Source organism: Macaca mulatta, chromosome 8 (genome assembly GCF_049350105.2).
Source record: "Macaca mulatta isolate MMU2019108-1 chromosome 8, T2T-MMU8v2.0, whole genome shotgun sequence".
Classification (NCBI taxonomy): domain Eukaryota; kingdom Metazoa; phylum Chordata; class Mammalia; order Primates; family Cercopithecidae; genus Macaca; species Macaca mulatta.
Window position 1 is genome coordinate 150,219,985 of NC_133413.1, and position 23,582 is coordinate 150,243,566.

The 23,582-nt window shown below is 50.1% G+C and overlaps 1 protein-coding gene across 9 annotated transcripts in view; it reads right to left on the bottom strand.

The window, feature by feature from the left end:
* Positions 1 to 23,582, bottom strand: part of TRAPPC9 (trafficking protein particle complex subunit 9) — a 732,314-nt gene that overhangs the window by 159,281 nt on the left and 549,451 nt on the right. For all 9 annotated transcript variants that reach the window (XM_077944070.1, XM_077944072.1, XM_077944069.1 and 6 more), the window contains one exon: positions 12,174 to 12,327. In XM_077944070.1, coding sequence (XP_077800196.1) covers positions 12,174 to 12,327 — 154 coding nt within the window. The remainder of the gene's footprint in view (positions 1 to 12,173; positions 12,328 to 23,582) is intronic.

Below are 23,582 nucleotides of genomic sequence, written 5' to 3' on the forward strand. Positions count from 1 at the left end.
CCAGCAAGGTCAATGAGGAGGCAGCCCCACCTTCCCAACTGCTTAGCTTCTGGGCCTTCCCATGGGAAAATATTACTTCGAAGAACAGAAAACATGCAATCCAATCCACTAAAGAAAGAATTCAGAGGACTGCTTGTGGTTCCAAGCCCTGGGAGAGGAAGGGACAGTGCCCTGGTCACTGCCACACGATACAGGCTCCATAAATGCCTGCTGCTTTCACTGAGCACCTGTGGTGTGTCAGTTACCTAGAGATCATCCCACTTAGTCCTCACAACAACTTCAGGTTTAGGAAGCCTCCTTGGGGATATTAGGTAATGCTCCCAAAGCCACACAGCCAGAAGCGGGTAGATTCAAACTCACCCCAGTGGGGATTCAAATTTGGGGTCTGCTGCTCCAAGAGTAGTGCCCCCTTCCCTGTCCAGACTCCTCTCACGAATCCATGTTTCCAGCGCAACCAGTCTGAAGTCCACGGCGTGCCAGAGTGACAGGGTCAGGAGCTCACCTTCAAAGTAGCACTAAAGGCACAGAGACTTTTGGGTGCTGTGGAACCTTAGAGGCACTTGTGTTGGCCCCTTGAAGAGGTCAAGAGCCTCTTGGACTCGGAAAGCCTTTTTCTCCTGTGGGGTCACACATAAAGTTTTCTGGGGGAGGACATAAGGCAGTGGGAACACAGATGTGCTCTGCATTATTGGCTTAGGCCAATAACGGTGTCAGCTCATCCCCTGCCAGTGAGATGGTGATGCGTAACTCTAGGAGTAAGTGGCCTGTGCAAGTGGGGCTCCTCCTAGAAGAGGGGCAAGGGGTGGTGACTTGCCCAGGAAGAGGAGCCCCAAATCTGGCAGGCAGGGAGCCCCAGCACAGCACTTGGTAGGCTGCCCCTTGGCCCTGGGCCCTATGCCTCACTCCCACTGTAGCACCAGCCACCCTGGGCTCCAGATACTTGTGGCCATGGCTGATTTCCCAAACTAGAAACCGGTGAGCATCCTGAGGATAAGAGGGAAGTTTACTGTCTCCGAGTCTCTAATTCATTTCCACAGAGTTGGCAGGAAGTACAAGTCAACTTAATGAATGAATTTTTTTCCAGGGATGATGCAGAAGGAACCTGATGGTAGCTTTCAGCTACCACCTATGCAAGGCCAGTTTATCAACGAATGTCCACCCACACAAGCTTGTGTCCAGGAACATTTACTGAGCACCTACTCTGTAGCTGGCACTGGAGGAAGCCATGCTTCCTCAGAGTAGTGGTCTTATGTGTGTGTTCAGCCCACAAAGATTACACAGCATGCTAAACTCAGAGCCACATTCGAGCCTCATGCCCACCACATGCAAGATGCAGAGGATGTGGCTCTTCTGCAAAGGGGAAACTGAGGTTTACAAAAGTTGCATATGTCATACTCCGCTCTCTCCAACAGTATGAGAACTCAATCCCTTCCGTAAGTTAAAAAATCTGGCTTGAAGAGAAAAAAACACACATTGAAAAAACAGAAACAGACCAGGTGCAGTGGCTCACGCCTGTAATCCCAGCACTTTGGGAGGCCGAGGTGGGTGGATCACCCGAGGTCAGGAGTTCAAGATCAGCCTGGCCAACATGGTGAAACCCTGTCTCCACTAAAAATACAAAAATTAGCCAGGCATGGTGGTGAGCGCCTGTCATCTCAGCTACTTGGGAGGCTGAAGGAAAAGAATTGCTTGAACCCAGGAGGCAGAGACTGCAGTGAGCCAAGATCGCGCCATTACACTCCAGCCTGGGCAACAAGAACAAAATTCCGTCTCAAAAAAAAAAAAAAAAAATTAAAAAAATAGAAACAAACAAAAAAGGATATTTAGTTGACCCTTGAACAGCATGGGGTCAGGGGTGCCTACCGCCTACACAGTCGAAAATCCACATGTAATTTTTGACTGTATCAAAACTTAACTACTAATAGCCTACTACTGACCCCAAGTCTTACAGATAACATAAACAGTCCATTAACACATATTTTGCATGTTGTATGTATTACATACTATATTCTTACAATAAAGTAAGCTAGAGAAAAGAAAACATTAAGAAAATCATGAGGAAGAGAGGACACATTTCCTATTCATGAAGTGAAAGTGGACCATCATAAAGGCCTTCATCCTTATCTTCATGTTGCGTAGGTGGAAGGGGAGGACGAGGAGGCACTGGTCTTGCTATCTCTGGGGTGGCAGAGGTGGAAGAAAATCTATACTTAAGTGGACCCACGTAGTTCACACCTGTGTTGTTCAATGGTCAACTGTGCCCTGAGCTATACTGGATACTTCCATAATTACCCACAAGAGAGAGGCCCCATCCTATCTTCCTTCTCTGCAAACTGCAGGGTTCAGAGAAGGGTCACTGCTCTGGTTTTCCACTGTAACCCTTTAGAGCAGAAATGAGTTTCACAAGTCAGGTAACCTATACACCAGCAAGAATCCTGTCCCTTGCTGGCTTCCTTCATTCCAACTCGACACCCTTTAAAGGCCTCACCAAGGGCTGAGGGCAGGAGGCCAGGAGAGAAAGCAGAAACAGACCTGTACTGCCCTATATGTACATTTGGAGACTCTTGTGCCTAATTTCCAAAGGCAGGGAGCACAACCCCACAGAACCAAACGTGTTCTAGACATACAAGGCCAGGCCAGGAGCAGGTGGAAAGGAAGACTTCATTCCACCATTTGATCAGAGCCATCCGTCCTCCTCACGGTGAAGGTGATCCCGTCGCTCGCTGGGTCAAAACCCTTCAGGGCGACCCACTGCTTTCAGGACAAAGTCCCAACACCCTAGCACAATCCACAAGCTCCCGTACAGCTTGCTTTTCCTGTTGCCCTTTCCCCTTTTAGACCCTGAGCCCGTGTGCGCCTTGAAACCATGGGGCAGCTTTGAGATCCTGTCTATATTTATGTGACTGAAGTCTGCCATGACCTGGTTTGGCATTTTAGGAAAAAATGATTGCTCGGTTCACTCTGCTCCTGGGGAACGTGAAGCCAGATGGGAATCTGTGAGGTTCTCTTCGGAACCTGTAGACCTGAGGTGTGTGAGCCTGATCTCTCAAAAAAAAAAAAAGTAAGTGCTATGCTCAGAACATTTGGTGAGTATCCAAAGTCTACAGAGCAAAAGCTTGAGCTCTGTCATGGAGAATTTGGTGTGAAGGTTTTCACACTCGATTTGGGTTGAGCATCATGAAGTGGGTGCTCTGGGGAGGGGGTGCCTTCAGACGGGTCATCTCTCCCTGCTCGAAAATAGGCTGTTTGCATCCCATGCACAAGCTTGGGAGTGAATGACTACAGGTGCAGGGGCTCAGCCCAGCCCCACTGCAGATCAAATAAATTAGTGAATTGTCATAAATAGAAATTACACTAATGGAAAGACTGCTTTAAATGATTAATGAGCCTCTTTGCCATGACTTTGTTTTCTAATTTGCATCATGAACTTTCAGAATGCTGATGCTCTTGCTGCTCTCATTTCAGTAAGTGCCCCCAGCATCTCGGCTGAGCTCCCTGGTGTCAGAGACCCAACTGGACAGAAGACGTCACGCAGTGGGGTGTGCTGCCAAGAGGAGAGGTCTGCAATTGGCTCACTGCTACAAATCTTGCTTGGGTGAGACTATTCCAGAGTCCCACAATGGAGAGCGGGTGAAATGGACAGAGTTCTGCATGGGGCGATGGGTACCAATCAGTGGTGAGACCCAGGAATGCTGCCATCTCCATAGGCTTCCTCTGTTAAGTGGGGATAATGTGAGGCCATGGCAGAAGCCAGAGGCTCTTGTGCTCTTCCTAGATGGAGCTGAGCACACAGCACTGACGGCAGCAGTTGCTCGTGCCTCCCGCTCTGCCACGGACCAGCTGGGTGACCTACAACAAGCGAGGTGACCTCGCTGGGCCTCCCTGTTTTCTCATCTGTGCAACGTGGATAAAACTACTTCAGAGAGTTGTTGTGAAAGTCAAGGGAATAAATCTATATAAATTGCCCAGAACGGTACCTGGCATCTAGTAAGTGCCATATGGGTTTTAGCTGTTACTTAAGCTCTGTAATTTTATGATTCGATTACATAAGCTACGCATGCGCACAATCATCACGATAAAAATACAGTGTGTATATGTCCAACATGTACCTGATCACACAAACACAACGCACGTCGATCCATGTGCATGTTCACACACATATGCATGCACACACACGAAGATGGAAATAGTGCCGTGAATGCTGGGAAAGGCCATTCCCCACTCTCGTGATCCAGATCTGAAGTCTGTGTTGCCTATGTGTCAAACCCCGACTACTTTCGAAGTCATTCCAAGGTGTGCAAGGCCATCAGATTTGGATTTGGGAGGCAGCAATCAAATCTGTGCCTTTCCCACCTTACCTCCCAGCCCATCGAAGGCCAAACAGCCAGGGCGATGTGACGGCCTTGTTGGCTGGCAAGGCAGGACGTCTCTCTGTGGCTGGCAGGGCTTCCCTGCTACGGGAGATTAAAGGCCTCAGAACCACGTTATTACAAACAGCTATAAAAGCCAAATTCCCTCAAGGCAGATACAAAATGCAACCCTGCATTTTACTTAAAATGATCAAGGAATCAGCTGTACTGATGGCAAGAGCCATTTATAGTAAAATTCATTTAGAGAAAACTATTTCTCCAAACATAACGATTAGAAAAACACAGTGTGCTATGTTTTTAAAGAATCTTGTTTAAAGACATTTAATTTTTTTCAGGAGATATGACGGAGCTCCATTAGGAAGCACGCCTGAGAATAGGCCAGAAGCCACTGTGAGAGGCCGAAGGGTGGGCCCACACAGCCCAGGTCAAGTGCTTGAGTCCCGCCTCTGTCCTGAAAGGGAGGACAGGTCAGCTGAAGGCAACTCCTCCTTACTGGAAAGAAGGCAGTCTTGAAAATGGAGAACAAAGCCCAGTGTGACTGTATTCTAGGTGGGATCACCCAAACAGGGCCACTGTGCCTAAAATCCTTATGCTGTCCTGCTTGTGAAGCCCAAATAAAACTGACAAATACTGACGCTACTGTGGAGCCTCTTCACTTTGCAGAGGGTGACAGTTCTCTGCAAGACTCAACACCCCTTGGCAATGCACAGCCTGAGACCCAAGCTGTGCTTGGGCTCCCTGTGCCTGGGAAGGCAGCTGTTCGAGGACACGAGGCCCCCTGTACCGAGGTCATGGTTACACTGTCCATATCCCTCCGTTCTCCAAGTCATATCTGTTCATTTGGCCTCTGCATTTCACAGATATTCCACTCCCATCCCCTACACTGGGTATCTAAAGCCGTTTGCCTTGGGCTTCTCTGGCCTGTGCCTCACTCTCAAAGCAGCCAAATTGGTTAAAAATGCTCCTCCAGACAGAATGGAGGAGGCGGATGCTTATCAGCCTGGTGGGAAGAGATTGCCCAGACAACCCAGGTCATTCGCCTTCATGGGGATCAAACTGTTGCACCCAATTCTTCCTACTCCAACTCACACAGCTGGATTCTGATACCTCAGCAAGCCTTGCACCAATCCCTGAAATGCTCTCCAAAGGGTGATTTGCAACAAAAACAAGGATAATGAAAGGGTGAGTTGACCCTAGGCTTGCCCAAGGCGTGCCCCTCCCCTGCTTCCACCACAGACGGTCTGTGCAGGGCTGCCTCTGGAAAAGGAGCCAAGCTGTGCTGCAGACTCATCTCGTGAGTTGCAGCTCCTTTCACACATTCATCACGGCACTAGGCATAGCGCAACTGAGCTGGTAGCCATTCTGTTTGCTGTGTCATTGAAATGGAAACTATTCATTCAACAAATCATTTTAGGCTGGGCACGGTGGCTCATACCTATAATCCCAGCACTTTGGGAGGCCGAAGTGGGCAGATTACCCAAGGTCAGGAGTTTGAGACCAGGCTGGCCAAAATGGTGAAACCCCATCTCTACTAAAAATACAAAAGTGAGCCAGGCATGGTGGCAGGTGCCTGTAGTCCCAGCTACCCAGGAGGCAGAGGTTGCAGTGAACCAAGATCACACCATTGCACTCCAGCCTGGGTGACAAGAGTGAAACTCTATCTCAAAAAATAAAACAAAACAAAAAACAAACAGTTTTCATACCTATGTGCTAGCTATAGGTACCTGGGCAAGCAAAAGAGAATACACACTATCAGAGCAGGGTCCACATCTGATTTTGAGCATCTGGTGTGCCCTGGTGTTCAGTCCAACCTCTGGCACATGGTAGCTCCTCAGTAACAGCTGTTGGATGAACGGACCTCAAGACGGCACAATCTGGCAAGGGAGAAAACCTGCAGAAAAAACTCATTTTCCGTACTACTTAAAGACTGTAACTAACGATAATAAAGCAGTGGGTGTCACAGGAGCCCAAGGGAAGGGGCTGTTGCAGCCAGGGCGAGATGGGAGGGTGGCTGATGGCAGAGAAGGCTCTGAGGAGCAGACAGTGAGGTCCATTCTGAAGGATGAGTGAGGAGGACCTCACCTGAGGTCAGGTCACAGCGTGGCATGAGGTCTCCCAGCAGGAAACGGGCAAGGGGGATTCACATTTGCTGATGCCTTCCAGGGCCAGGAGCTATGTCTGCACCTCGCAGGTGTGACCTCAGTTGAAGCAGTCAACGGGAAAATAACAAGTTTTGGGATCCCGACTATCCTTCTAGTTGCACAATCTCTGGTGAGTTACTGAACTTCTAAAATTTATTTATTTTTTGGAAAGGGGTAGATACTACCTGCTTTGCAGATTTGGGGTAAGGAAAATGCTTCTGCTCACCCATAGGTGATCAGAAAGGCTGATGATTCTTAGAACTCATCCTGACAGCAACGGTCTGCAGCAGGTTTTGTCACACCAGCTGCACAGTTGAGGACGTGGCCCTCAGGTCACATGGCCTCCCCTTCTGGATGCTGGAAGGGGCAGGGCCAGCCTCTGACCCTAGGCTCCAGTCCTCAACAATGTGACATCATTAGTCCTACCCCAGAGTCAAATATAGAAGATTTCTAGATCATGTGGTAAAGGCTATGATCTGCTATTAACAGAGTTCACAGAGAGTTGGCTATGCTAAGGTTCCCCAAGTTCCGTAAAACAGTCCAGTACTGGTAGCTGGAGGGTAAGAAGAAGATTAAAAGAAGAGGGTTCCAAGGAGCTGAAAGGAAGGGTAGGTTTCATCCAAAAAAGCACTGCTGTATAGCAAATAAGTCCGGCTCTCTGGGCCAGATGCTGCCTGTACCAGGAAGAGATGTCCCGTCCTCCAGGGAAACCACACAGACATTACAAACAAGCATGCTCTTATCAAGCAGGAGAGGTCTGGGTCGAGGGGCTGGGGGGAAGGAGTCTCTTTAAAACCAGCAGGCTACTGTGGGCAAGAAAGCCTAGGAAATGTGGAAGAAAGGGCTTAAGAGATATGTGAGCAGGAGGAGTCCTTTGTGGAAACTTTGATCCTGGGATAGAATAAGGATAAATGCACGAAGACGGCAGAGGCCCTCCAACTTGGCGTACGCATGACAGGGAGGGACAGAGGGAGGGCGCTTCCCCTGAGTGCACTGCAGGAGCAGGGACTCGCCCTGTGCAGCTCTGGGGAAGCAGAAGCCCTCGCAGTCCCCACTTTGTGATGAGAACAGAGAAGCAGAGAGAGAAGGTGGCCATGACCAAGGTCACCCGGGGCAGGGACTGGTGGGAGAAAGGCGGGGACCTGCCTGTGTCTGATCAGGTTTCCCGGCCTCTCACGGGATACGCAGCCCCAGGCTTGGTGGCAGGTAGTGAGGACAGCTTGCTATACAGTAGCTAACACAGAGCAGCCACACAAGAAGTGGTTTTCATAGTCATAACAACAAGAAGAATGATAAATAGGGTTTAAGAAAAGAGATTTCCTAAAGAAAAAAAGGGTATCCGGCCCGGCGCAGTGGCTCACGCCTGTAATCCCAGCACTTTGGGAGGCCGAGGCGGGCGGATCACGAGGTCAGGAGATTGAGACCATTCTGGCCAACATGCTGAAACCCCGTCTCTACTAAAATACAAAAAAATTAGTCAGGCGTGTTGGTGCGGACCTGTAGTCCCAGCTACTCGGGAGGTTGAGGCAGGGGGAACTCCTGAACCCAGGAGGCAGAGATCACAGTGATCCGAGATTGTGCCACTGTATTCCAGCCTGGTGACAAAGTGAGACTTTGCCTCAAAAAAAAAAAAAAAGAAAAAAGGAAAAAGAAGAAAAGAAAAAAGGGTACCTAACCCATTAGCTCATCCGGTCTGGCCCAGCACCAGAATGTGAACCCCCGCCGGAAGCAGGACGGCTGACCACCCTGGGCCACCTCCCCCATAACAGGTTGCCCTGTCCATAGCAGGGACAGGACCTCGTGCCCGGCCAGTGCCTTGGGACACAATCCTAGGTGTCTTCATGGTAATTTCTCTGGCCCTGGGCTCCTTATGATAAACCTGCCCGGTCTCAGAGTGGGAGAAGGAGCTGGTCAGCAGGGCTGGGGGCTACTCAGAGGCCACCCACAGCCCTCCAGCACTCTAGGAGGAGTGCCTGGGGGTGCCCACTCACACACGGGGGCTGAAGGGAGGGACAAGAACAAGGAGACTACTAAGTTTAACCCTCTGTTTCGACAGAAATTAAGTAGGGAAGGACATGGGGGAGGGGCAGGAGGGAGAGATGGGGGAAGAGAGGATGGAGAAGAGAGGATTGGGAAGGAGAGGGGAAGGGACAGGCGCTCAGAGGCCACCCCTGTCTGAACCCTGCAGATTCTCGGTGATGAGTGGTCACCTTTGCACTTTCTTCCCATGCTGCTCCCTTTGTTCAAGCCCTCGTGGTCCCTCAACACTTTTTTCCTGGGTGCTCCATTCGCTCAGGCCCTCCTGGTTCCTGACTTAGAGCTGCTCATGCAGTGGTTCCTCAACCCACCAGCGTCCCCAGGGGCGCTTGTGTCTTTGCAACCCACTTGTCACACTGTGGCCAGCGTGGCTTTCTAAGACATCAATCTGGCCACGCTCATAGTCTGCCTTCTGGGTCCCATGCCGAGGACAGCATGCCACATGCTGCGCCCTGGGCCTGGGCCCTGTCCGGGAATGGGCTGAGATCTCCACCCACTCCTGCCGGCCGCGACCTGAGACCTGAGGGAAGCTCCCATCAGCTCCATAACACTGCACTGCAAGTACCCACCTCTGTTTCTTCCCATCCCCTTCGATGGGGGCATCTCCAGGGCTCACCTCCTACGAACAAGCAAATCTGTATCATATCTGTCATTAACAGGTGAAGAGTGGGGCGAGAGCTCCCGGCAGCCCCGGGCTGCCCATCATGTCATTGTAGATGCTGCGTAGACAGGTGTGCATCTACCCAGTGCAAGATCCCCAATTTCCTTTAAAACGCATCTACTCAGACCCATGCGCTACAGGTGGGCAATTGCTACAACTATGGATGGGTGTCAAATTAAGCCTCGATGTTCGCACAAAGTCGAAATGTTTAGAAAATATTATTAAAATGTATAATGAAATTATTAGCCAATTCAATCTTTGGTCTTTCCATCTGCTTGAATTCAGGTTTACAATAGCAAAATTCTGCTATTCCTCTGATGCCAGATGTCATTAACAGATGAGAGTGGGGGGGGAGGGAGAGGAGAGGGAGAGAAAGAGAGGGAGGGAGGGAGGGAGGAAGAGGGAGAGAGAGAGAGAGAGAGAGAATGTCCTTAATGTCAACTCTCTTTCATTAAATGTGCCTACAGGGACAATCAAGCTCTCAGAAACTTCCCATCAGAAAATGCATGGGGCAGGTGTGCCCAGCACATGGTAGGCAATCAATAAATATGTGTCACATGAATTACTAAGCAAATATACAGAAAATAGAGAAGTCAAACGCAAAGACATTTTGTACTTTTTTGATACTGGTTTTCAAAGAACACAAGAGTTCTGTGGGCCACTATCATCCCATTTGAAGGCAGCATGTGCTGGGCGGGGACTGCAGGCTGCGGACAAGCTACGGGGTGCAGGAGCTGGCCACGCCACTTTCTCTTTGTAAAGTGGAGTCGCAGTTTTCATCTGCAAGACAGGAGGACGGGATGATGAAACCACCCCAGGAGTCAGGTTGCTGACGACGGCGACACGGCCCAGGGCAGCACCAGCCCAGGGTGGTGTCTGGGAGGCAGCAGCTCTGACACTAGCAGGATGCCCCTATGTGCCCAGCACAATGAGACCCTGGGAGGGGAGGGGAGGGCTCAAACTCTGTGAAGTGTGGGGACACAGAGGTCAAAATCCCAACCATCCTAGGGCTCTGGCTTTTATCTGAGCGCAGAGAGAGATCATTCAGGAGAATGAATAATCTCCTGCCAGGCACACGATGTACCCGCCCCTTCCTCTACTGGTGCTGCTGGCGCTGAGCTGGGGCTGCATCAGACCCATCCAGGACCGCTTTGCCCTGCACGGGGCTCCCGGCCGAAGCTGAATCTCAGACCCCGAGTGAGAGATGCCTCCTGCCTCACATAGAGCCCCTCCAACCCTCAGCCTATCAGAAAGACCCAACAGAAAGACAGAAAGATGACCAGAAACATGGGCCCATCAGAAAGACCCAAGACCCAGCACAGACGCCAGGAGGTAAGCGCCAGGGGTCCCTCCTTTCCCCAGCCTGACAGTGTGGCAGTTGCCTGCGGAGCCTTCTCGTTTGAAGTCTGAGACTTGAGGGGTGAGCACTTTGCTGGCAAACTTACCTGGGTTGGTCCCTGGCCCTACCCCTCATGGCTGAGACTCAATTTCCTCTGTGGGAGCCACAGTGCTGGTCAGGGAGATGTGCAGGAGATAAATGGGGTGATGGGTGGGAACTAGTCTGACTTGCTTCCTTGCTATGGCATTTTGCTTATTAAGAACTGGCTGAACCCTGACTTTGTGCTGAGCTCTGAGGGGAATGCAAGGGAAAGACAACTCCCATTATCCCCACCTTTTTACTTCTCTCTGTACCAGAGACAAACGCCTGTAACTCCACAACAGACTGCTCCTGTTCACTCCATGAGTCCCCAAGCACTCTATTTTTCGTGTCTGGTTCACAAAACCTTCCATCTACATGTAGAGTCCTTATTTTCTCACAAACTCTTTGGAGACAGTGGGTCTGCCAGGCCCAAAATCCCTTTAGCTTGAACAAAGGAATTGACCTCAGGTTCTGGAACCTATGCTGTGTAGAGTGAGGACCCTTTCGGAATCCAGGAGGCCATCTGGAAGGATCCCAGACCACACAATGGAGCAATGCGTGTATCCCCATGTCTGCAGAATGTGTGCGTGACTGAGGTCATGAACAGACATTCCCATCAGAGCTGCGCCCTCCCTGGAGATGGGCTCTCATGCCTCAGTATTTTGGGGCTATTTCCTACCTTTGTCCCTGTAACAAACTTCTATCCACTTCCAGCAGCCACTCAACAGCTTCACCCCCTCTATGAAGCCTTCCTTGAATGCCCCCACCCAGTGGCTTCTGAACCTACAGCACTCGGCGGGGGGCTCTGTCCTTGCTCCCCAGCAGTGTTTAATTCCCAGAGGACACAGCCACTTCCTACTAGACAAACAACTGCAGGGAGACCTTGTCTTTGCGTCTCAGCCTTTTAAATGCCTTGCAGAACGCCTGACTCCAAAGCAGGTGCTCTCCAAAGATGGCTGAACAAACACATGAGGGAACCTGGGCTTCTCCAGAGCGCTGGGTCAGTCAGCGGAGTGTCTGCGAGGAGTCAGGCATTGATCTGAAGTCCAGACCAGGCTCCGTGACTTTGTGAAACACTGTGTTTATAGCACAAAATCCTTCTGAAAACTCTCTTCGCCTTTTCAAAATGGCATCTTCATGCCTCGGTAAGCTGTACAATCCGATTTCAGTTTCTCAGACAATTGAGCTCGTGTTTTCAGCTGTCAGTCTGTGAACCCCCCGAGCCCGGCACTGATAGGTGGCCATTAGAACCTGTCACTAACATGAATATCAACACTGGCAAGAAGCATGTGATCCAAAGACTAGAGCACCACCGGCTCCGAGAAGACCTTTCCTCGTCCCCAATCAATACTGCTCTGAGTCGGCCTTTGAAGCGTTAAGAGGTTAAGGAAATGCCAAGCCTTTGGTCCACATCTCCTTGCCACAGCATTTCTGAGCTATCTGTGGTGAAAATTCAATAGCTGAGACCCTCACGGGTCTTTCTTAGAGGTCAGAACCCTGAGCAAAGGTGCCCCCAGGCCCAGGTGGCCCCCGGAAAAGGATATGATTCTCCAGCAGATGCCCAGCTTAGTGTGGATCTCCAGGCCTCGGGCTTCCCGCCGCTCTTCCTCCAGCTGCTTGGGGTTTGCAAATTGCCCCTTCTCCCCAGGGGACTCCGGGAAACTCTCAAAGTTGAACTTGTCCACTTGAATAGCCATTCTACGAGAAAGCGGAAAACACAGCAGAGAATTCATCAGCAGGGCAATTTCTGTCGGTTGTTGGAGAATCAGCACATGCCAGCGTGAGACACTATAATGAATCATTATCGTTAGTAATTCATAATGGATTCATTCCAAGAAAATGAAATAATAGACTCCCAAGGTGGCCCTGACTTCAGAGCTGGTTCAACACACAATTTGGAGCTGAAGACACAGTCATTGCTTCAAACCTCTGGGAAGACCTGTGTTACCCCAGACAAAAATTTCAGTTCCATAACACAGCAAGGCAGGGAAGAACCAATGTGCCATAGACAGTGAGCTGGATGGCGACTTACAGTCCTGTGCAGACAGTCATGGAGAACGCTGACAATTATTTAACCCTGGGGACCCATCGGGCCCCTGGGAACTTCCTGTTTATCCTCTGAGTGCTGCCTGCCTCCTCCCCCAACCCTTTCCTTCTCAGGCAGGTGGGCGTGCCCCTCCCACAGCCCCCCTCAGCTCTCATTTGGAATGGCTGTATTTACCCAATGTCTGTACCCTCATTGTATCTAGGAAATAATTAGCTTGCTTTTGATTTTACAGGTTCACAGGCGGAAGGGACTTGCCTTGTCTCAGATGAGACTTTAGACTGTGGACTTTTGAGTTAATGCTGAAATTAGTTAAGACTTTGGGGGACTGTTGGGAAGGCATGATTGGTTTTGAAATGTGAAGATATGAGATTTGGGAGGGCCAGGGGCAGAATGATATAGCTTGGCTGTGTCCCCACCCAAATCTCATCTTGAATTGTACTCCCATAATTCCCACGTGTTGTGGGAGGGACCTGGTGGGAGATAATTGAACCATGGGGCCAGTTTCCCCCATACTGTTCTCATGGTAGTGCATAAATCTCACAAGATCTGATGGTTTTATAAGGGGGAGTTTCCCGCTGCCATCCATGTACAACGTGACTTGCTCCTCCTTGCCTTCCACCATGATTATGAGGCTTCCCCAGCAATGTGGAACTGTAAATCCAATTAAACCTCTTTCTTTTCTAAATTGCCCAGTCTCGGGTACGTCTTCATCAGCAGTGTGAAAACAAACTAATACAATGACTAAGGGTTCATCACTCAATGGATAAGAGTAGGCGTTTTGGCCCAGGCACAGTGGCTCATGCCTGTAATCCCAGCACTTTGGGAGGCCGAGGCAGGCAGAATCACTTGAGGTCAGGAGTTTGAGACCAGCCTGGCCAACATGCTGAAACCCTATCTCTATTAAAAATACAAAAATAAGCCAGGCGTGGTGACGCACACCTGTAGTCCCAGCTACTCAGGAGGCTGAGTCAGGAGAATCACCTGAACCAAGGAGGCGGAAGTTGCAGTGAGCCGAGATTGTGCCACTGCACTCCAGCCTAAATGGCAGAGCGAGACCCCATCAAAAAAAAAAAGTAGGCCTTTTTTATTATTGCACAGACTGTGCTACGGCCAAAATATTTAGCAAAACCATGCTCTAATTGGCCTCTGTGGCTAGTCCCTTGAACAAGCAAGAAATAAGAGGACCTGCTGTTAAGGGGATATAAAGACAAGATTAAACCCAAAGAAGAAGTCTCGGTCTCCAGGACAGCTTGGGAAAGAACTACGGCAGTGTCAATAAATCTCTAGCATTCGGCCTGAGGCATCATGTGTGGGGCTGAGCCTCAGAAGAGCTAGAGATGCTCCCCGTAAGCAGAGAACGGTGCTTTTGTTGCAAAACATGGTCTTTTAAAAAATCACTTTTACTATTATTTTCTGGTTATCTAAGTAGATAGCTTAAACAGCTGGAAGACAGAAAAAGCATAAAAAAGAAAATAAAAGCATTCAAATATTATACTCTAATGTTAATATCTTTACAGTCTTTTCCCTAAGTATTTGTATTTAACATAGTTTAAAATCACTACATATATCTTTATAAATCATGATGTATCATATACACAAAGAAATACACCCACACACATAGTCTGAAGTCTTGTTTTATTCCTTTAATATGCCATGAACATTTTCCCATCATTAAAAATTAGTCTGCGAAATATTCTATCTTAGGGTGTATCGTAGCCTACAGAACGGTTCTCCTACTTTTGGACTCCCTGCTCTTTTTCATGTTTAAAAAAAAAAGACTGCTGTAGAAAAAGGCCTGACAAACACCTTTGTGCTGAGTGTTTCTGCCTGCACTTATGACTGACTCTCAGGATCTGTTTCCAGAAGTGGCGCCACTGATTGGAGGGTGTGAGGTGCTTCAGGCTCAGAGGAATCTTCCAGAAGCTCATCCCTGAGCAGCACGGACAGCCCTGTCTCCCTCTCTGCACCACGGCCAATACTGGCGATGATCAGTTTTTAATCTCTGCAGTAATCGGCAAAATGCCACCTCACTGATGTTTTAATGTGCAGGTCTGAATTCCCCCTCAGGTTGAACATTTTTTCAGAAGCTTACTAACCATGTCTCTTTCTTCCCTTGTGAGTAACCTACCCATGCAGCGAGAGCTTCTAATTTTCCACCCAGCAAAAAGCTCCTCTTACTTCCCCACCTCAGAGGCAGATTGAAGCAAACTAGTGCTCTCTTCAAACAAAAGGTCAGAATATTTCCTAAGTTTTGCTAAAAAGGCCAGCTTAAGTTCACTGCTTGGTAATCCAAAAGGAACTAATAACTTTCACCTCTCAGTTGAGTTTGACAATAGTCCCCTGTAGCAAGTTCTCTTCCTGTTGAACACAGAAGGGAGAAGCAGCCAGCAGGCAGCTCCCTGGGTCAGAGCACACACCGGATGCTGCGGCCACTGGAACTACATTTGTGTGATTATCTGGGGGTATCTTTCAAACAATTTCTGGTTGAGTAATCATCATACTCTATTACCCACCTCCAACCTTAACAAAACTGTAGCCAACTCTGCCCATAAAACAGAAAAGGGAAGAAAACAAAATGTAAGGAGCACGTGCTGTGTGCCAAGCCCAGCCCTGGGTGTTCTGTGTGCATGCTCATCTTTTTTAACTGACAGCCAGCCCAGGGAAGGCCGTGCTCTGCTTCATGTTACAGATGACAGGCTGCAGCTCTCAGTGTCCAAGCCATCTGGCCCGACACCACGGAGCTAGCAGGCCTCGCTCAGAGCCTGGGTCACAGACTCCGTCCTCTGTGTTTTGTCTTGAGTTTTACTCGGCTCTGCTTTGCTTGGGCAGGACACCTAATGAGAGATCATTTCTTGCTTATGCTGTTTGCAGAGCAGCATGGGACAGAGACCCTGGAACTGCAGACCCTGCCCCCAACAGGCCTCTGCTGCTTGTGTTAACGGCCAACTGCTTCCCACATTTATAATCACCCTCTCCTCTGCAGCCCTGGGATGGGCGACAAAGGCAGCATTCCTTTTCCTGCAGTGACAAAACTGGCCTATCAAGAAATTGAGTGACTCACCTAAGGTCAACCAGCTTCAAGTCCTATTGCCAGAATTCCGAGAGCCAAGGATGAATTCCCCAAACCACAGAGGAGCTCTACCTAATACCTCTATCCACCTCTAATACTTCTATCCACGTGGTCCCAGGCACAGCCCCTAAACCCGAGCCCCCTTCTCCTAGTTCCTCCCCACCAGGAAGTGACGGCAGCCCTGTGACTGTTAACCTGGCAAACTGCAAGAGGTTTTCCCACGGAGGAGTCCTCACACCTGAGGTCACCTCTGCCGGAAGACACCATTGTGTTGTGTGCAGCAGCTGCAAGGCCTGCATCATAGAAGGTGAGAGCCCCTGGCTGGCTGCCCTGGTAGGTGACCTTGCTCTATATTCAGTGGCAGCACTGCCAGAACTTTAAATGAGAGCCAAGGCCATTAGGTTTGAGGCTTGTCACTCGTGTGGAGAGTAGAGCTCCCGATGATGGTGGGTGGCTGGAGAGAGGTAGACAGGGTGTCTGCCCCACAGAGAGTGACAGAGGGCATGTGGGGTGGTGGCACTTGGCTGAGAGGCTCACAGGGAGATGACCTGCAGGCAGGGACACCTGGGTGTTGGAAGGTAAGGAAGAAACCCAGGGCCACCAAGGGGCCCGAAGTTGAGACCACCTACTGCAGTCGTTGTCTTCCAGAGGGGAAGGGTGGAAGGTGCTGAGGTGTGGCTGGCAGTGGCCTGTCCATTATGGTGGGTACCGGGTGGCAGCACAGCGGGAGATGGCGGCAGGCTTCGGAGCCCACCACCTGGGCTGGATGCCCAGCTCGGCTTGGAGGTGACTTTGGGGCGAGGCCTGGCACTTCCCTGAGCATCTCTGCGGAATGCAGTCAGCGCTACCTGCACCTAACAGCTGGGAGGGTTTGCAAGTTCTTAGCACCAGCAGCAGGGTCTACCATCACCAGCCCACACTCCATGACCAGCTGAGTGCCTTGATGGCTCCGTAACGACTTTCTCAATGAGCAAGTTCCTTTTCATAACAACAACAAAGCAAGGACACCGTGATGCCACATTCATGCCACGGTCCTCACCACTTGGCCCCCGCAGCCTCAGAAGTCTGCCCACCTGCAGGTGTGGTTTGCATGCGGCGGCACATCCCTCCTCGCCCTGGGTTTAAGCTTAAACACACAGGTGAGGTCTTATGTTGGGGTGAGTGACACATCAGAGAATATTCATTTTCTGATGGAATATTCAATTTCCCATCAGAACGTATCCAAAAAGGATTCGGAACCATGGCTGATGCTCTGACAAGTCTCAGCAAAGTGGTGGGAAATCATTATCTTTGGAAACTGCGTGGAAAAGGTGAGTGAGGAAACCTGCGCAGAACTAACGGTGAGGTCACCTGCCTCGTCTGCAGCGGGTGTTGGCAGGAATGGCCTTTTGGGCGGCTCCCAGAGGGTGGCGGTGCCAGGCCTGGCCCAGGGGTCTGCCCAGTATGGTAACAGCCTTTGAGTGATGCCTTTTCGCTAGAGTGGGTTCTAATGTTATTATTTTGATTTTTTTTTTTTTTTGAGACAGAGTCTTGCTTTGTTGGCCAGGCTGGAGTGCAGTGGTGCAATCTCCGCTCACTGCAACCTCCGCCTCCCGGGTTCAATCGATTCTCGTGCCTCAGCCTCCCGAGTAGCTGGGATTACAGGCGCATACTACCACACCTGGCTAATTTCTGTATTTTTAGTAGAGATGGGGTTTCACCATGTTGCCCAGGCTGGTCTCGAACTCCTGACTTCAACTGATCTTCCCACCTCAGCCTCCCAAAATACTGGGATGATAGGCATGAGCCACCATGCTCAGCCTTGTTTCAATTTTTAATAAAGTAAGGACTTCATGCTGAGGACAAGGCATATTACCCGCTGTTCATGTCTGACCAAGACAAGAATCTAAGTCTGGCTCCCAGTCCAGGATCCTCTGCAGAACAGGAGGGGCTTTTGCAGGGAACATCAGGGCAAAGACATCTTCGCTGAATGGGCAGAGGGGACAACAGGCCAGTCCTTGCACTGCCGTCTGCTGAACCAGAGAGCAATCTTTGGTCCTGGGCTGGGAGCTCTGTGAGGGAAGGGCTGTCTGAGTCACCTGCGTCTCTTCCACACAAGCCATAGCTTCTCTGCACCCAAACTTCCTTTTGGAAAATAAGATTCATACTAGCTGGGTCACTGGTCACTCTGTGAGGCAGAGGCTTGTGCGTGTAAATGCACTTGGCACTTTGAAATGCTCTCTAGAGATTCGCTAAAAGGAATAGATTTAAATCCCAGATGGAGGAAAGGACCAGGCCCACACAAATCTTCCAAGGCAGGACTTCAGGGGAGCTTATATTTAGGTCAGTGCAATTACTTTCGTACAGGCCTAGAAAACACACAATCAAACTATGGCTCTTCTAGGAGGCTTGTCCAACTACATAAACCCCCTCAGGACACTGTCCTCCTGGAATAGTCACATTCGCTCACAATTTTAAACTTCTTCACAAGGTGCAAAACAATGTGGTTTAGTTTTTAAAATCTGATTGAGGCTGATAAACCCCATTTTGTAAGATTTCGTGTAGATTAAATAAGATAGATGGTGGATACAAATGGTCAGCAAAGTATCTGGTACATAAATAGCACTCTATAAATAGTGGCTGCTGTCATGATTCTGAATCCCGCGTTACAGATGAAGAGACTAAGGACCGGAGGTGCTAAGATGACCTAAGGTTGCAAAGTGAAAAAGCAAGGCCAAGGAGGGGCCTCTTTTCAAACACCAGACGCAGGGCCGGCCCTCCATCCGCTCCTCGGAACGTGACACTCCACTGCTACTTGATTCTGTTCATCTCTGAAGGCAGAGTTAAATAAAATTAATACGATTATTGAACGCCAATTCTCATGTTTAATTTTATGGCCAAATGTGACAATAATAGTCAAGAGTTGGCACTAAAAAAAGGTGCTGTGATTTTTGAAGAGTCTATAAAAAAATGGTGGTTTTTAAAATACCAGATCATACAATTCAGTCTTTGAACAGCTGATAGCCTCACCAGGGAAGTCACAATGACATTTAAGTACAAATCAAGGAGTCGGATCTCAGGGGACTGGCCGCATGTAATTCAACTGAACTTTCATTGAGAGAGAGTTGTTAGTTATAGGACTACTTTTGCAAATGTATGTGGTACATCATATGGGAATCTATTGCCTGTGCGGAACACCAGCCTATGCTCTGTGTTGTACGGAAGTACAACGCCACGTGAGAGGGAAGCATCAGCTTCCTGACTCGTCCATCCCGAATGAGAAGGGACTTTGAGCAGACAAGGAAATGGCGTGAACACGGACATATGGATCACATCCCAAGAGAGGATCATTTTCTCCTTCAGCCTCCTAGATCAATTATGGTAAAAAAGAGAAATTCTTCCTCATTATTGTTTTCAATTGAAGGGGAAAGATAAGCTGTATTCTGAAAGTCAAAGCTCTAGGTGATCCAATCACAGCACCATCAGGGACTGCACCAACACCAAAGCAATGGTGCCCCTGTCCCCTGGGCCTGCCGTGGGCCCGCCCCGCTGCCAAGCAACAGGCTCTGTCGCCACCACCTCCATCCCCGCAGCAGCCCTGGGAGGGAGCAGATCCGCCTGTTGCAGAAAATAAGGTCGCTTGCCCAGGGTCACAGAGATGGCAAATGGGAGACGGAGAATTCAAAGCCAGGCTGGCAGGAGCCAGGAACCTGTGGTAAGTATCGACTATAAGGGTCCAGAGAGCCGTCCCTATCGCCTGAACTCGGGCACACACGCTGACAGGTGCTTGGAGATAACACCGCTCATTGTTAACAAGCAGCCCAGCACCCCCACAGCCAGCTGTGGCCCATGCAGTTAGGGGACTGAGAGCTCTGCCAGAGGTCCCTGCTGCAAATAAACAAGCTGTGGCCTGGGGCCAGGCAGTCTGCCGTCCTGTTCTTTGCTCCACGTAGGGCTAGAAAAACACTCAATGGGAGAAACTTGAGGAGGTGCAAGCGTGAGGCAGAGCCTGGCACTCCTTCAATCATGTCAGTCTATGATTCGGAGGCATCTCGTTTTTCTGAATCTTGAGCTCCTCACTGCAAATTGGAGGTTGAGTGGGGCCCATTGTTTCTTCAGTTTGGATTCTGGGAGTTCAGAGAAGGCCAAGGGTTGGGAGTAGAGTGAGCATCAGGGAACGGTGGCCTCTTGCTGCAGAGGTGGCTTCTCCGAAGAGAGATGGTGTGCTCTGAGCACTCTGCTTCCTCGATCAATCGGCCTGGCTGGTCTCCCACGGAGGGAACTTGCGAAGAGTCCCCTACTCTGCACTGGGAAAGCCCCAAATACACAGCATCTCATTTTATGCTTACAGAGATCTTATATCACCACCCTCACGTCACAGAGAGGTGTACTGAGTTCATACGAGTAGAAATCACCAGCCAGTCACCAGAGCGTGAGCAAGACAGCCAGAGCGAGGGGCCCTCCCCAGCCCTCCCACCATGGAGCCAGCTCCCCTTGTGCTTTAGGACTCAGCCAGACACCGCCTTCCCTGAGCAGTGCCTGTTCTCAGCTCGGAAGTGCCCGACGTTGGGAGCTTCTCCCTCCATCCCAGCCAGCACTGCCGTGGGAAGCACAGCCCCTCTGCTTGCACTTCTCCGGATCAATGTTTACTTTAGGACCTTTAAGTACTGTTTTCTTCAGCACAGAAAATAGTGCTTAAGAAAATGGAATTCACCTAATGCCACTGGCTGCTGGCTGCCCTCCCTCTTCAAACGGCAGAAGGCAGCGCAAGACCTGGGCTCCTGCACCACGGGTCGTGTTTAATTGATTTCCTTCTGCAGAGGCCTCCTGAGGACTGCTTGGCCTGCTGGGTCCAAACGGCCACAGGTCCAGCAAAAGCAAAAGCAGGGAGGAGCCGGTGCCCAGGGCCTCATTCCCCATGGCCTCTGAGGCACAGCATGCAGGGCCAGGCCTTGGAGTCAGCAGGCAGAGCTCAGGCGCCCACCACTGCTCTCCACTCCCTGAGGGTCTGGCACTGGGGCGAGTGTCCCGGCTGCAGGGCTGCGTTTGGGATGGGGCGCTGCGCAGAGGAACGGGCATGGGCTTGCAGCAACATAGACTGGAGCAACCCTCTTCTCACCTATTTGCTTTGTGACCAAAGGCAAGTCACTTGAGTGTCCCCAGGCCTTGGTTTTTGATCCACAACGTGGATCTCCTATATTGCAGGGCTAGTCAGGATTTGGGAGAATTGATTTGAACCACTTGGCACATAATTGGTGCTCAAAACAATTATAGCTATTCTAATACTTTTGGGAGCAATTCAAAAGTTTTGAAGTGGACGATGGCGATGGTGGCACGACTCTGTGAATAAACAAAAATCACTGAGCCATACGCTTTAAATGGGTAAACTGCCTTGTGTGCAAATCAAATCTCAATAAAGCTGTTATTAAAAAGTATGGCTATTAAGGGAAGTTATCGTGATAAAGATCAAACTAGGTAGCTTTTATGAAGACATTTTGTGAAGGTATAAAATGCAAAATAAATATGAGATGTTCTGGGCATTATTTTTACCCACTGACCGTGTACATAGGTAACACTTCACTCAAGCTAATATCAGGGTGTCTGCGTCTCCACTCCATCCTCACCTTGGTTGTGTCAGAGCTGTTTTCTTCAACTTGCTGCCCCCATGCTACCAGCGTGTGGCCCAGAGCAGGTGCGGAGGACCCCATGTGCAGGAAAGCAGTGGCTCAAGGGCCCAAGGCAGCAGGGTCTGCATGCTCCCTGGTTTTACCCTTTGTGACCCGCTCAGACCCCAGGCGCAGCATGGCATTGCCCAGACACTTCCGCCTAGTGCTGGGAATCGTTCCAACACTCTTCCAGATTTACTCTGTCTCTAAAGGTGGGTTTTTGGTTTTTCTCCAATGCTCCTCACTGAAAATTCTGAAGATGTTTGTATTAAGAGTAAAATACCTATCAGATTCTTTACCACTGGGGCACGGTGGCTCATGTCTGTAATCCCAGCACTTTGGGAGGCTAAACCAGGCAGATCACTTGAGGTCAGGAGTTTGAGACTAGCCTGGCCAACATGGTAAAACCCCATCTCTACTAAAAATACAAAAATTAGCCGGGCATGGTGGTGCAAACCTGTAATCCCAGCTACTCTGGAGGCTGAGGCAGGAGAATAACCTGAACCCAGGAGGCAGAGGTTGCAGTGAGCCGAGATCATGCCACTGCACTCCAGCCTGAGTGATAGAGTGAAAGTCTGTCTCAAACAAAACAAAACAAACAAACAAACAAAGATTCTTTACCACTTTTCTGCTATTCGTTTAAAGTCTGAAAGACCTGGTTTCCGCCTGGGTCTACTTCTAATCTGCTGTGCCCTTGGGCAAGTCACCCTGTCCCTGAGCCTCCCTCCTGGTCTGTAAAGAAAGGAGCCACTGCCTACACAGTGGCAGCCAGGAGCCAGTGAGTGACCTAAGTGGGCCCAGGGCAGGGCACCCAGCTGGGGCCCGAACAGGGCTCACTCCCTCCTGCTTTCTGAATTGTAATAGAAAATAAACTATTTTGAAGTTTCTCTGCCTTAGATGACAGAGAACCAGAGTGTTTCCTTGCTTTTCCAAAGGGTCATATTCAGCTCACAGTAGGCTGGAAAAATCTGCTACCACAGCAACTGCCTAGGTGAAGGAGCTAGGTTCAGGACCAGCAGCATCTGCTGAGGCAGCTAAGTTATGGTCCACACTTCCTTAAATGAAAAGCTGGTGCACCGACTAAATCTCAGCTTCTCTCAGTTCCTGTTAGGTTCTTCTGGAGTGCCTGTCTGAACTCGAGGAGAGAGGCCAAGGAACGGCAGTGTGGTGGTCACAGAGCCTGCTTCTGCCTCCATCACCTCTGCCGCAGACGTGACTACGTTCCACACCTGCTGTAACAGGTCTCTGAAGGTGTGGGTGCCACAACGGGGAGGCCACCCTGCCAAGCAGGCGGGACCCTGGCAGCCCCCATCACATTTGTGTAATTTGGATCTTGCCGGACAGCTAGAGGACACTGGCGCTCCTGTGAAACACAGGCTGATGGAACCACTCGGCTGTAGTCTCCCGAGGCTCTGCAGTCTTACCATACCACGCGACTTCTCCAGCTAATGTGCGAGGGCAGGCAGTCATAACATCACGGCAGAAACAGGGATGCTGCCCAGGGCCAGATCTGAGGGCAGAAGCTTGGGACAAACCATACTGGGGGTGGCTCAGCAGTATTCAGAGAACAGCTGTCATCTTGCAGGCCCTAAGCTCAGTGCATGGGGACATAAAATGAACCAGAAACAAGCCCTCATCTTTCCAGGAGCTTCAGAAGCCCATGAGAGAGATGGACAACAGAGAGCCAGGCTTTGTTTGTGTAAGCTGTGGTAAGCGCTGTGATACAGAACCTGTAGCATGTTAGAGGAATATACAGTATCAGGCACTGATCCTGCCTGAGAAGCTTCAGGAAGAGCTGGAGAGAAGTGTTGACCAAGTTAAGACATGTAGTAAGGGGAGCTGGCAGGTAGAGGGCTGCGGGTGGAAAAGGACCATCCCAGATACACGCAGCATTACTTGCAAAGAGCCGGGTGGACTAGTGCATGCAGGCCAGCCAGGGACCCTGGATGATCATCGGAGTGGACAGAGGGGACTGGGGAGGGACGCAGCTGAGAGGTAAGCAGGGGCCATATAAGAAGTGGCTATGGGCTGCATTCAGGTGCACACCTGCCCCCCACTACCGCATCCAGGAGTGCACACCTGCCCCCCACTGCTGCATCTGGGAGCATACACAGCTCATCCGCCACCCCCCACACCAGCCTCATCCAGGGGTGTGCACACCTGCCCCTCCCTGCTGTCATGGATGGTCAAA